Below are 15,214 nucleotides of genomic sequence, written 5' to 3'. Positions count from 1 at the left end.
TAAAGATTTAAAATTTTCATTGTAGAAGTCTTTAATGTCTTTGGTCAGGTTAATTCCGAGATTTTTACTTATTTATTTACTTATTTATTTATTTTTGCCACTATCATGAAAGGGAGTGTTTCCATGTTCTCTTTCTCTGATTGCTTGTTATTGGTATATAGACTGAAAGGCTACAGACTTTTGTAGATTAATTTTGTAATGTGCCACTGTACTGAAAGCATTAGGAGTTTTCTAGTGGAATTTTTGGTGTCTCTTAGATATAATATCATATTGCCTGCAAAAGGGATAATTTGATCTCTTCTTTTCCAATTATTACTCCTTTAATTTCCTTCTCTTGTCTTATTGCTCTTGAAAGAGTTTCAAGCACTATGTTGAAAAGGAGTGGAGACAGTGGACATCTTGTCTGGTTCCTTATTTTAATGGGAATGCTTCCAGTTTTTCTCCATTTAGGATGATGTTGGCTGTGGGTTTGTTGTATACAGCTTTAATTATGGTGAGGTCTATAAAACACATTTTTTAAAAAACATTTTTTAGGCAGGGTTTCACACTGTAGCCTCCAGTGGGACAGAACTCATTATGTAGCCTAGGCTGGCCTGAATTCCTATCAACTCAGCTTCCAAAGTACTGGGCTTAATGGTGTGTGCCACCATGCTCAGTTAAAAGACTGCTTTATAGGAAGCAAGGGAATGCAGCACACAGATTTAGGGTGATGGTTACTGTCAGCATTGGGAAATCGAGGTACAGGTGAGGCGAGACCATACAGGTAGATATGCATAGGTTCCTATCTGTTTTCTGGGTTTGGGTTGTAGGTGCCTTCACACATGCTTTTAATAAACATGTAGGGGGAAAAAGCCCCTCTGTACTTCAAGTACCAGGAGAGGCAGGAAAGAAAAAGAAGCACAGCAAAGACAGCCATGGTGTCAGAGACATCTGAATGCTAATCCCAGGTCTGCCATTAGGATTATGAGTTCCCTAAATCTGTTTATTTGTTAAATGAAAATTGTACTAGTTAAATCATATCAAGTTAGTGCTAGGCAATATTTTTATTTTTTAAGAGACAGCATGTCCCTATACTGTCCAGGCCTGTTCCCAAACGTGGGCTCACAAAACCCTCCTGTCTCAGCCTTCTGAGTAGCTGGGACTCCAGCCTGCACCACTGCACTTGACTTGATCTGTGACCTCCTTTGATCTATGTCCAGTTGCCTAGGATTGCTATGAAGACAAGAAGTTCCAGACCTAACCAGGAAGATCCCCATAATACTGTCCGTTAGTTTTCTCTTCTCTTATAATAACAAGTATTATCTTGACGTTTATTTACACAAACCTACTCCTTTCTCTAAGTAAACACCTGTCCAGTTCAAATCATTTGCTCATTAATGAGGAGTTGCAAACTGTTATTGTATCATTCTCGTTAAAGCTAGGTAACTGATTTAATATAAATCCATGTACACACATACCCATGTATAATTGTACCCTTGTTCTTTCTTTAGCTGACTTCCCTGTCCCAGTCATAACTGAACTTGAAGATCCATTTCCTGACATTAAAAGGATAATGTGCTCAACCACTGGAGGTTTTCCCCAGCCTCGCCTCTCCTGGTGGGAAAATGGAACTGTATTAACTGACATCAATACAACAATTTCCCAGGATCCTGAAACCAAACTGTACAACGTGACCAGTGAAATGGATTTCAATGCAACGTACAACCACAGCATTGTGTGTCGTGTTGAGTACGGAGATTCTGAAGTGTTAAAGAACTTCACCTGGGAAAAACGTAAGCAACATTATCTTGGAAAGTGTCTACTGTACGGAACTTAAAAAAATAACTCAGCCAGCTACATTTTAAAATTGAGTTGACTTTGATGGTAAATTTACAGTTATTTTAGACATACAAAATGTGCCATTATGACTTACTGAGGTCACAGAACAAGTGTGATGATAAGGTGACGATACTAATTTTACTTTCTTTAAATCAATACTTTTTTTTTTTTTTTTTGTCTTTTTGAAGCGGGACCTCCCTATAGCCCCAGTTGGCCTGGAACTCACTATGTAGACCAGGCTGGCTGTGAACTCATAGAGATCTGTCTGCCTCTGCCTCCCAAGTGCTGGGACTACAGGTGTGGGCCACCACACCTGGCTAATATTCCAAATTTTACACATCTAATAATTGCTAACCATCAGGTGGTTATCTTGCAAGTTGTGGAACAATATTGTCTTTACTTAAAGTACCAAATTTTGTCCAACCTTGTAATTTCCCCTAGGGCTTTAGCATTTTCCTTTTGGGTACCCCATCCCCAATAGTCCTAGGTATCAAATAATTTCCTTTTTTTGAGTGAACTTTTTTTAAAGGACTACTGGTTTGGGCTGGGTGCAGGGATTAGAGTATTTGCTCAGCATATACAAAGCCCCGGTTTGATCTCCAGCATCACAAAACAAAACTCAACAAAAAGCTATTCGTTCATTCTGAGGCAAACGATAATCTGAGTGATAAAACTCTCTAAGGACAATGCCTGAGGGGGTGAAAAAGTAATTTTTGAGCCAATAATTAACCTTATAGGAAAGAAACATAAAATTCTCTTTTTCTAAGAGGGGAAATCATCTAAAATATAAAATACCTACATCTTAAACCAATGGTTAGTGTCTGAGGAGAACTCAGACACTTGACAGGAATGGCCGAGTCTATAGAGGACCAGTGGGGCTCTCCTCCAACCCAAATCCCACTCTCAACAATACAGTTTGTGTCTGAATAGTGAAGAGACAATGCATTATGATAGCAGTGGTACATATACCTGCAGTGTGAGATGTCTTCCTCTTCTCTTTACTTACAGTTGAGGAGATATTGTAGGTGATCTACTAGTTCATTCTAGTGTGGGATTTATTCTAGCTCTTTCAGACTTGAGATGGATTCTCTAACTATGTTTTCCTTGGGTAATAAAATTTCCTGGAAAAATTCCTTCTAATATAAACCAAATTTTGGCATGGTTTTAATGTTCCAAACTCATCTCTTAATCACCTTTTATGTGTTCTAAAACTTTATTAAAATGAATTTTGAATCATAAAGTGAAGATAGTTTATGTTTACTTTTTAATACATTATTAACTAACTTTAGTTTATTGTAAAGGTGAGAGTTTACACAAAAGTTAATAATAGTAGTTTGAATATATTTTACATTGGACACTGTTCTGGAATATAAGCATGTGGCATTCTGGGACAAAAGTTGATGAAATTTTTCTGAAAAGAGTAAGATAGGACTTTGGAGTTACAGGTCACACAGACGATTTTGCCAGCTACTCCTTTCTGCCGTGGAGTAAAACAGGCTGTGAAGTGGACATCAGCGAATGAATAAAACTCAAAGATCTTGAACTCACAATCTTCCTATTTTAGCCTCCTAAGTTCTGGTATTAGAAAAATGTGCTACCACACCCCACTTAAAACTTTATTTTATTTTGTTTTTTTGGTCTTTTTGAGACAGGGTCGCCCTATAGCCCCAGCTGGAACTTGCTATGTAGACCAGGTGAGCCTTGAACTGACAGAGATCTGCCTGCCTCTGCCTCCCAAGTGCTGGGATTAAAGGCATGCACCACCATGCCCAGCTTAAAACTTTATTTTTAAAAAAGATTTATTTTTTATTTGTGTGTGTGTGTGTGTGTGTGTGTGTGTGTGTGAATGTGTGCTATGTGTGTGGGTGCCCTCAGAGGTCAGAAGAGGGCATTGGATCCCCTGGATCTGGAGTTACAGGCAGTTGTGAGCTGCCTACCATGGGTGCTGGGAATTGAACTCTGGTCCTCTGGAAGAGCAGCAAGTGCCCTTAATTATTGAATCATCTCTCTGGTTCCTAAAATTCCATTTTTAAAAACAGGTGGTAGATCAGGTTTGCCCCAGGCACTGTTGCTTGCCAACTTAAAGGTTTCGTCCTGGTTGGAGAAGTTTAGACTAAAAAAACTTTAAGTCTCACTAACTGGACAATAGAAACAAGTGATACCATTTGCAGGTAGTCAAGGACTATCTCTACAAACATATTTAGGTATATGGTTCATAGAAATGTTATAGGTTAATATGAGTAAAGCATTGCTATAAACACCCAATCAGGGGAAAAAACAAATTTATTCATTAAAGTTGGCTATATCATTCTTTGGTCTAGATCTGCTGGATATGTCAACTCTTGATAAGCTGTTAAGAGGTAAATCTAAGAGACCCCACTCATGGTGTCTAATCTTTATGGGTAGCTGCCCTCCCCCAGCTGTGCACTTTGGGTTCCAGGTCTACACCTGTGCGGTGCTCACAGTTTCTAAAAGGCATCACTACAGAGCCAGTTGGCTGTTACTGGGTCCTCTTTACACACACACACACACACACACACACGCACACACACACGCACACATGCACATGCACACAGTCACTCTGGGCCGAATGAGGCTTGTGCAGCTTCTCTGAGAGAAGCCAAGAGGAGCCAGAGCCTACACAACTCCCAGATGCTGGCAACACCAGCCAGTGCTTCTTTGTTGCTCCATGTGTCATTCTGCTCTGCAGGAGCGATCCTGGTAATCATTTGAGGTTTCCTTGCAACCTGGTATAGAACAAGAAGAAACCAGCGCTCTCTACTCAGTTCAGGTGTGCTATGATCAGATATTCATTTTAGAATGAGGCAAAGAGACCAGTTTGGAGGCTAGTAGGTGGCAGGTGAGAAAAATCTAAACTACAGCATTTGCTGCAGGTGATCTGGGGAAATCAGTATCAGGAATAGTCTGATACAGCATAGTAAGTGAGAATAAAGAAAATGTCTCATTCTTACTTGGGTAGCTAATGATGTCACTCACCATAATGGCAAATACAGGCAGTAGATATACTCTGAAAAGAATACAGTGAGTTCAGTTTTCATTGGGTGGAGAAGTTGACTTCCAACCATCTAGTCAGCAGGTGGAAGCATAAAACCAAATATAAGCCCAAATATGAGACAAGAAATACAGCATTCAGATTTAGACATCACATGGCATTTCAAGCTCTGGGTGTGGATGAGATAACCCAAGTCACCCAGAGCCACAGACACCACAGGAATAATGATATTGAAAGGACAAGAAGAGGGAGAAGAGCCTGCAGACAAAGCTGAGTGCAGCAAGCCAAAACAGAAGGATGCATGCAGGGTTGCAGAAGTCAAGAATGAGAGGGTCCAGCGGGCCAAATGCTGAAATAAGCTAAAGGTCAAATTCTATCTGCTAGGCTTGGTAATCTGAAAAATTACAAATAAGCAAGTAAATGTTCCATATTTCCCTGTAAGTCGTTCCAGAGAAACTAAAAATTGGATGAGTTGTTAATGTTTCTTTCCATTTTTTCCCTACAGTTCTTCAGATGCTGCTAACTATTCCTTTAAGGGACTGAAACATAAACAGTATAGTGATGCCCCTGATGAGGAGGGCTGGGTGGCAGTACCACATACACTGATCTTTCTCCTCCTGCCCATCTCCTCTTTGCATCCCCCCTGAGCTCCCTGTGAGGTTGGAAGTCCATCAGAAGCTAGCCTGCAGAGCATTGACATCCACTATTAGTTCTTTGCTAGATCTCTTCCATCCTCCCAGAAGCTTAAGGTTAGAAGGTGGAACAGGTGCATCTGAATGTGAAGAGTCTCTTGCATCTTTACTGTGTGGAGTTTAAAAGTGGGGGAAGAGTGGAGGGTGTGACATGCCAGTAGAAAGGAGAGAGCTAGAGGAGAGACAATAAGGTGTACCTAGAACATATCATCAAACAATTCCTACTAGTAAGACCTAACTTTAACAGCTATAGAAATGAGCTATGAAGGCAAGATGCCTTTTTTTTTTTTTTTTTTTTTTTTTGTCTTTTTGAAGCAGGGTCTCCCTATAGCCCCAGCTGTCCTGGAACTCACTATGTAGATCAGGCTGGCCTTGAACTCACAGAGATCTGCCTGCCTCTGCCTCCCAAGTGCTGGGACTACACGCATGCTCCACTACACCCGGCTGACAAGATGCCTTTTAAAGTATCTCCTTTAAGTCTTTTGTGATGCCAGGTTAACTCAGTAAATATAAAAGTTCAAATTACCGTTTTCATATTAAATACCTGACATTTGAATTAGTCTACTACAGTATACATCTGATAAAGAATTATGCACGGCAATGCTAGCAGCTGTGAATCAGTGAGCTGACCTGGCAAAGCCAAAGACTCCACAGGTGCATGCTGAGGAGAACCAGGATGGGAACCAGGCAGTAGACCTACATGACAGCTGAGATCCTTCTTTTCTCTCCACAGGCCCAGGGGACCCTCCTGATAGCCAGCCCCAACTCTGGGTCTTTATCCTATCAATAATTGCCATTGTAATACTAGTAATAATCTACCTGGCATACAGTAAGTACCACTGTTTTATCTTCATGATTGATTCCTGGAAGCCTAGACTCCATCAGTTTTGACACCTCGTAGGTATTTCAGAAAGCCTGTTCTCTGGCCATGTTTTAGCAAGCGCATGGCAACTTCATTACTCTTTTATTTTTCTCAGAAAGTTCTTTCCATTCATTATACGAACATTTCCTGGACCCCTACTATATGTCTAGTATTCTTCTAGCCACTTAAGTTCCCAAGACAAGTCACTGCTCTTAAGATGCAGCCTGGGCCCGAGGAGATGGCTCAGCAGTTATAATAGCAGTGGCTGCTCTTGGTTTGGGTCCCAGCACATACATGGTGGCTAACACTGTCCTTAACTCCAGTTCCAGGGGATCTGGCATCCTTTTCTGGCCTCTGCAGGCACTGTACAAATGTGGTGCACATACATACATGCAGGCAAAACACCCATATGCATAAAATAAAAATAAATTTTAAAAGATGCATTTTGAAGGCTAGGTATGATGGCACATGTCTATACATCCCTGCATTCATGAGACTGAGGCAGGAGGATAGCAAGTCAGAAACTGGTTTGGGCTATATAGAAACTTTGAGGCCACAGTGAGAACCTATCTAAAAAATAGGGGATGATGCATTTTAGTTTAATCCTTTATTTTCCCCTAACTGTATATTTTCTTAGAGACCCCAAGGATTGATAACCACTTTGACATTTCTCATGTTAACTGATATTCCAATCTTTGGAGTTGCAGGAAAGGCAGTATGAGATTTGGGAGATAAGAGCTTTCTTTTTTTCTTTAGAAGAGGTCAAGGTACACTAATGGTCCTGAAAAGCTACATGGCCATACGTGGTTTTACCAATTCCCAGTTCTTCAGCACATTTTCAAACAAACAACAGAGTAGTTGATGCCTAGGATACGGCACACTATAGATTTTAAATTTTGTGCCTTAAACATACCCCACCCGCAGTTTCTGTGATTGACTGAAGAGGAGCTTCTGGTCAGACCAATGGCCATAATTACCAACTAGAGTAGGAATTACATACACTGAACAAATAAAATTAGAAGAGCAACATCTGCTGACGTTATAACCTTCAGCACACACATACAAGGTCAAAGCTCAGAGAAGTAACCAGAGACTATATGCTATGAGCAACTCACCTCAGGGGTGGGGTATATGAACTTGGTGGGCTCTAGGTGTTTCTAATACAAATCAGCCAATCTTACCCTCTAGTTCAGAGTCTGTCAGCTTCATCATCATTAGTATTGACATTCTGGGACCAGATAATTCTTTGATAGAGAGCTAATCTGTACATTGCAGGATGTTCATTAGACAGCTTCCCAGCCTTTTGTTACAAACAAAAAATGTCTTCCAAATATTACCAAATGTCTCTTGGGGGAAGGGGGAGATGCTGGAAATCTCCCTGGTTTAAGAACTCTAGGCGTTAAGACAGTGTATATTGCTGAAATATAGACATGATTTATGGGACACTCACCTTCCTTTTCTACCGTTTACACAAGGATGGAGAATAAGAAGGAATGAGGCAAGAGGAACAGAAGACATCCAGATTTATGAAGGCCCTCCAGAAGCACTGACTGAACACAATGTCTGAAGGTAGTCTTCTTCCTTCCTTTAGCTCTCCTCTACCCATGTGGGATACATGATGTCATCTGGACCATGAGGGACAGTCTTTCTTTCTTGTCTTGGCTTCTCAAAACCTTTTCAGACTCCTCTAAATAGATGCAGGGGCTTGGCATCCCTCTCCTTACTCCATATATGCCATTTGCTTGTTCCAACATCTTCCTTTGCTGTGCCATTCTGCCATCATGAAGGATTCCCCCTTTGTCAGTCAGTTTAGTATCTTTCTCTACAAACACTGATCTGAGTTCCTCCCACAGGCCAGCTTCCTATTCCAAATTCATTTTCCCCTGCATCTCTCACCATGGATGGACATAGATTTGGGTCATTTTGAACTAACACAGTGACATTGTCCTTGAGTTCTCTGCCTCTTGCTGACAGACTCTTCCTACTGATACATCAATGAGTCAAATTTCATATAAAATTATTGTCATGCCCTTTCCCACTCAGAAACTCAGAAGAAATCCAGATGCCTTCAGGGAAATCGTCAGAGCTTTCAACTCTACATTCTAGCAGATCTCTTCAGTGAAAATACCCCTCGGCTCTCTTCATTGTCTTTCACATGACAGTTTCCAGTCACTTCAGCTGAACTCACTAGATGCCAAAGTGAAAACTATGACTTTGGATTTGGTCCTACTGACCGCACATAGAATAGGATATTATCAAGATCCTGGAATGCTCTTTCAGTTAACAGAGCTAATGCAGCAGTAATTTGTGTGAAAATGACACTGCTAACTTACATCAACCTTGTGTTCCCCTAAAACCCAACAGTCTTTTTACATAAGAGAAACATTGGCCCATTTAAATCTGAGGCTGAGCTGAGTGTGGTGGTACACTCCTATAAACCTGTAATCCCAGGCCCCAGGAGGTAGGGGGATCACCATAAGTACTAGCCAGGTCTATACAGTAAGTTCCAGGCCAACCTTGGCTGCAATAACAAGACCCTGTCTAAAAAGAAAGGAGAGAATGAAAAAAAGAAGGAAGGAAGGAGGGAGGGAGGAAGGAAGGGAGGGAGGGAAGGAGGAAGGAGGGAGGGAAGGCAAGGCTATAAACACAAAGCCTGCCACCCCGGTGATGTGCTTCCTCTAGCTGCCACATCTACAGGTTCTGTGACCCTCCACAAATACAAAGCACGAATAGGGGAGGAAAGCAGGAGGAGAAGGAGGAATAGAAGGAGGAAGAAGGGAAGAGGGAGGGAGGGAGGGAGGAGGAAGGAGGAAGGACGGAGGGTGGGAAGGAAGGAAGAAGGAGGGAAAGAGGAAGGAGGGAGGGAGGAGGGAGGGAAGGAAGGAAGGAAGAAGGAGGGAAAGAGGAAGGAGGGAGGGAGGGAGGGAAGGAAGGAAGGAAGGAAGAAAATAAATCGGAGGCAGATATCAAATCCAAGGTAGTTACAACTTCCACAGTTGAGCTTTGAAATTTAAGTTTACAGTAACTCTAGTGTAAGAAATGAGAGTCTAGGCTGGGCATGGTGGCACACACCTTTAATCCCAGCACTTGGGAGGTAGAGGCAGGCAGGTCTCTATGAGATCCAAGCCAGCCTGGTCTACATAGCAAGTTCTAGGCCAGCTAGGGTGACAAGGAGACCCGTCTCAAAAAAACAAAACAAAACAAAAAAAAAAAAATAAAAAAATAAAAATAAAGGAAAATGACAACACTATGTTTTACAGAATCACTGTTTCATCTTCATCTTACAAAAAACCTAAATGTGCAAGGTCTTTCTATTCCCATTTTATGGGAGAGAAGTTTGAGGCGCCCATAGGTTGAGTGATTTGGCTGAGCTCATTGGGTTACTTTTAGTTTTTCCTTGGCCCCAGTACTGTGGGGCTGTGTGAGGCACAGGATCATGGTGAAGGTGTAGTGGAAAGAGCTGCCCATTTCATGGCATAGGGAAGCAAAGAGGGAGGAGATGGGGCATGGCACAAGAAACATCTTTCTCGGGCATGGCCCCCAGTGATCTGCTTCCTCCAGCTGGGTCTCATCTATTCTCCCCCATCTGCCATCAATGTCATCATACTAGGGATAGCTTAAAGTCCCCAGGATCTAATGGCTTCCCAAAAGCCCATCAGCTGGCAACCAAACCTTTAATACATGAGCTTTAGGGGGAGCACTCCATCTTGACTGTAACAGTCATACAGATGAAGGTACTCGAACTGGAATCCCAGGGCTCCTACTCTGTGGCAGCCAGTCTGTTTCCCAAAGCAGCAGCTGAAATTCCTATCCTACTTTATTTTCATTTCAACATATTACTCTTCAGGATGCTTTTTCTAGAATGTTTCTCTCTTCAGCTCTGTGATTATGAAGGAATTCCCTGACTAGGTCTTCTGGCAAATCTGCTGCTATTTCACAATGAAGTGATGAATCCAATTTCTACACAAAGCCTTCTGTGTCACCTTGCTGAGTTCAAACTGCTCCACCTCTGGACTTTGGTTTAGTACATCATATACTACCTTGGGTTTATTTTCAGGTGCCCTGTATTATATCCTTTTATCCTTTTCTAGACTATAAGCCTACTGAGAAATGCAACCATGTCTGATACAGCTTTATACTCAGAACACTGTCTACATCAATAACACACGGTTGTTTAGGTATAGCTGGTGCTTAATAAACATTTGCTTGGTGAATATTTACTAAAGTTCATGTAATAAAAATTTGCCTTTAATCCCAGTACTCGGGAGGCAAAGGCAGGCAGGTCTCTGTGAGCTCCAGGCCAGCCTGGTCTACAGAGTAAGACCTTGTCTCAAATAAACAAACAAATAAATGAACAAACAAGATTAATTCTGATCTCTACATTATTTAGTTATCAAGTTAATATTTATGGCCAGATGTGGTGGCACATGTCTTCAGTCCCAGCACTCTGGAGGCAGAAGCAAGCACATCTCTGTGAATTCAATGCCAGCCTGGTCTACATAGTGAGTTCCAGGCCAGTCAGGGCTACATAGTGAGTCCATCTCAAAACAAACAAAAAAGAAACAAAAAAGATTAGTATTTAGAAATACACTTGACCTTGAGATTAAGATAACATATTTTTAGTATTTTCCTCTCTTGCAAATTTAGGACTGAAATATTCATTTACTTATTTTGTTTCCTTAGGTCCCACTTTGCTTGTGACTGACCTCTTCTGGAAGCTTCTTCTGATATCTAGGACTGTCCCAAACTGCCTGCAATATCTGTTCTTTAGAAGCTTCTTCAGTGATAAACAACAGTGAACACTAGCCTGTTTTTGTGTGTGTTTTGAGACAGGAAACCCTGTAACTCAAGCTAACCTGGAAATCACTAGGTAGCTCAGGCAGGGCTCAAACATGCAGTAGTAATCCTCCTGCCTTAGCTTCCACAATGACTGAATTACAGGTGTGAGCCCCCACGCCTGGCAGAACACTAGTTATATGAATTAAGATAGGAAGGCTCCAGGAGGGGACTGGATTGTGAAGGCCAGAGCCAAAGTCCAGATTTCCTGGTCCTGTTGCTCTTACCCTCCATCTGTTTGACCCTGTTTCAGAAAAACTCTTTCTGGAAATAGAATCCCTGATGTTAAAAGGTCTAGTGTGGGGTTCAGAATGTAGCTTTGTGGTTGTGCTTGGCTTTGTGTCTACAAGGCCCTGGGTTTTTATGTATTTTCCTTTTTATTCTCACTTCAAACTCAAGAGAATTTTAGAATTTTCCAAATGAATTTCTTCTGTCATGTAAGACGAATACATGTCTTTCATACCTCAAAGCAAAGGCCAGGGTTGGAGGCATAGTTCACAGACTCATAATCTACTGGTTCATATTGGACTGTCAATCTCTTTAAATAGATTTAGGCTAGTTTAACCTTGTGTGAAATAGTTGAAAGAGTTCTCATTTAAAATGAGATAATTTACTAAGTAGTATCTATCTTCAGACACACATGATTGAGAGGATACTAGCCTTCCATAGGGCTTCCTTAGACTTCTATAAGTGGCATTTGTTCCTTGGTGTTATTTATAGATCCCTAACATCAATGGAGAATTGAAAAGTAAGATGTAAGTCAGGCATGGTAGCCATGCCTGTATGCCGAGCACTCAGAAGGCTAAGGCAGAAAGATGGTGAGTTCAAGGCAGCCTGGGCTACATAGTTCCAGGACACCCAGGGCTACACAGTTAAGACCTTGTCTAGCCTACTCACTCCTCTCTCCTCCAAAAAAGGAAGACAAAAGTAAGTAGCAGCCAACTGCTGTTCCTGTCTTTATGATTCCTTTTTCTTAGAAACAGAAATCTGTAACTTACTAGGCCAGGAGGGGACTTGACTTAAGCTAAGGTCATCAGATATTTTCATCTGAAAATTTGGGAGTTGGACATCAAGAGATGACTGTTTCTCAAATGTGGCTGGATGCTTAATTTTAAGATCTAATGGGATTAGATTCTGTTACATAACCCAAGAAACAGGTCCATTTTTCTATGGGTGCTTTCACAACCAGTTCACTAAAGAAAACAAAAGCAATGGACAGACAAGATCCCAACAAAAACAAAACAAAACAAACCAGGAACTGCTACATTTAATTAAGATTCATAATCCTGGGGCTGGAGAGATGGCTCAGTGGTTAAGAGCACTGACTACTCTTGCAGAGGACCCGGGTTCAATTCCCAGCACCCACATGGTGGCTATGAACCGTCATTAACTCCAGTTCCAGAGGAATCCGATACCCTCTTCTGACCTTTGAAGCATTGCACAACACGCGTGCACTCACATGTAAGCAATAAACTCATACATATAAAATAAAAAATAAAAATAATAAAATTTTTTTAAAAGATTCATAATCCTTAGACTAAACAAAAGAAGACCTCAAAAAAGAATTAGCCACACACACACGCAAAAAAAAAAAAAAAAACAGCCTAAGGAACACCTTAGTAAATTATTAAATTATTGCTTACTATATTTGATAAATGTGTTGTTTAGTTATACTTTGCTTTTATTTAGATATTTTGTGATATAAATAAAACTATTTTAAAAGCAACTCTCTAGTTTTATAATTTCTAGTTTAAAGATTTAACCTATGTGATTGTGAATAAAACAATGAACAGAATGCCTAATTGTCAATTTGTCATCAATTTGTGAATGGGATAATAATGAAAAACATGAGCCAGGTTGGTGGTACACACCTTTAATCCAAGCACCCAGGAGGCAGAGGCAGGTGAGTTCGAGACTAGCTGGGTCTACAACAGTGAGTTCCAGGCCAGCTGGGGCTAGAGGGAGACCATATCTCAAAAAACCAAGAAACCAAAACCAACAACAACAAAACAACCCATACAAGAGCATGGCAGTAGCACATAATTCACAGGGAATATATGATGCAGAGGCCCTCATATCCTCACAGCCAGGAATCTTTATCATAATATAAGCACCGTGTTAAATACTTTTCTGTTGGAAAAAATACTTTTTCCTTCTCAAGTGGTAACACTTGTCAACACAAAGACTTGTGTGGCCCCAAAGCTGGTCAGCAATCAATTTCTGTTGCAGTAGACACCTTCTACCCGATTAGCAGCAGGTCTCACAAGGTAAAGGCTTGGTCCCTTAAGACTGCTCTCGCTTTGGGATGCCAGTCTTAAGCCCATGTTGTTTCACTAGGGCTCCTGAATAACTGGCTATAAGTTGGGGTTCAAACCCCTCCTTGCATAATTAATTTGCTCGGACAGAAACACACTTACTGGTTTGTTGTAACAAACATTCCAAAGGAAACAAATGAAGGTTGCATGGGTGAAGTACAGGGAAAGGAGACTCCATGCCCTCTCCAGGTGGTCCACCATCCAGGAACCTCACGTGCAGTCTTCCAGAAGCTACCCAACACTGTGCTCTGGGGGTTCATGGAAGCTTCCCATGCATATGATTCAAGCTTGGGCCCTTGGTGAGCCACTTCTGGTGTCTCTCTCCAACTAGAGGTTATGGGGTAGGACTGCTCTGAATTTTGGGGTGACCAGCCCTCATCCCCAAGGGGCTGCCAGCCATCACTCAACTCATCAGCATATATAAAGAGACCATCTCTTGGAAGACAATATCATACTTGGCAAATAATTTCATTTATTATCTACTTTCAAGCAGATACTACTTTATCAGCAGATAGGAACCCTGAGACTTAAAAGCATAATGGGGCTGAGGATGTAGCTCAGTGAAGGGCGCTTGCTTGCCTAGCACATGCTAGACCTGAGGTTGTTCCCAGTATGGCGCCCCTCAAAAAGGAAAATGGCTTTGCTGTAGGATTATGTAGCTGCTGTGCCTCCCGGCTGACATAAAAAGCCAATGATTTGCCTCTGGAGGCCTTGGTTTTAGGGACTGCACTATGTTCCTATGGAACAGTTTTTTTTTTTTTTTTTTTTTCTTTTTTTTCATTCTTTGAGACAGGGTTTCCCTATAGCTCCAGATGGCTTGGAACTCCTTATGTAGACCAGGCTGGCCTTGATCTCACAGTGATCTGCCTGCTTCTGTCTTCTGAGTGCTGGGATCAAAGGAGCACACCACCATGCCCAGCTTGAAACAGTATTTTTTTTTTAATTTTTAAAAAATTTATTTACTTTTAATAATAACATAAGAAAGAAACTTGAAAAAATACATCATTGTGGTATTATTTTTATTGATATGTTTCTGGAAGGTTCTTATCTTTGTACCATTAGAGGCCATGGCAGGCCCTCAGGTCATTTGTTAAATGACTTAATGGAAAAGAGATTAGACTTTTACTTTTTTTTCTGTTTATTTTATACCTCAATCTTCTTGAGCTCATAAGGCCAAAGAGGGGACTCTTAAATTTAAAACAGTAAAATTCTAACTTCAGAACTACTAAATACTTAGTGGTCTAGGAAGTTAGCAAGCTCTATGTCTGTACTGATTCCTGGGACTGGTATTTGAACTAGCCTGGAATGGAATGGGCTATGCACCCTCTGTTGAACCTAGTGAGATGTTAGAAGTAATGAATGGCTTCATGAACTTTTAAATTTTCTTCCAACCTCACAGGAATTTGTGAACATGATACTAAGAATGAACCCAGGGATTCTGATTTGTTGAGTGGTAAATGGTTCTTTTCTTAGCTAACTTGAGAACACATATCATCAGCATTGGTAACAATCAAATTTAATAACCTCCATTCTTGTATAAAATTCTGCCAGTTTTTCTGTTTAAAAGTATTATTTTGTTGCAACCACTATACCAGCTTCCCAACAGCTTTCCATTTCATGAAAACTCAACTTTTTAAAAAATATTTTATTTATTATTTTTATTTTATGTGTATGAGTG

The 15,214-nt window shown here is 40.9% G+C and overlaps 1 protein-coding gene across 1 annotated transcript in view; it reads left to right on the top strand.

The window, feature by feature from the left end:
- The window catches only part of Cd80 (CD80 molecule), a 31,600-nt gene extending 20,445 nt beyond the window's left edge, over window positions 1-11,155 (top strand). Inside the window, exons 3-6 of the mRNA XM_008842988.3 lie at window positions 1,491-1,772; window positions 6,257-6,352; window positions 7,861-7,954; window positions 11,069-11,155. Of these exons, the coding sequence (XP_008841210.2) occupies window positions 1,491-1,772; window positions 6,257-6,352; window positions 7,861-7,952 (470 nt within the window). The 3' untranslated portion in view covers window positions 7,953-7,954; window positions 11,069-11,155. The remainder of the gene's footprint in view (window positions 1-1,490; window positions 1,773-6,256; window positions 6,353-7,860; window positions 7,955-11,068) is intronic.
- Window positions 11,156-15,214: the final 4,059 nt, after the last annotated feature.

The sequence above is a fragment of the Nannospalax galili genome, unplaced genomic scaffold, assembly GCF_000622305.1.
Source record: "Nannospalax galili isolate Female #2095 unplaced genomic scaffold, S.galili_v1.0 scaffold18, whole genome shotgun sequence".
NCBI lineage: Eukaryota > Metazoa > Chordata > Mammalia > Rodentia > Spalacidae > Nannospalax > Nannospalax galili.
This window is presented reverse-complemented; position numbering and strand designations above follow the sequence as displayed.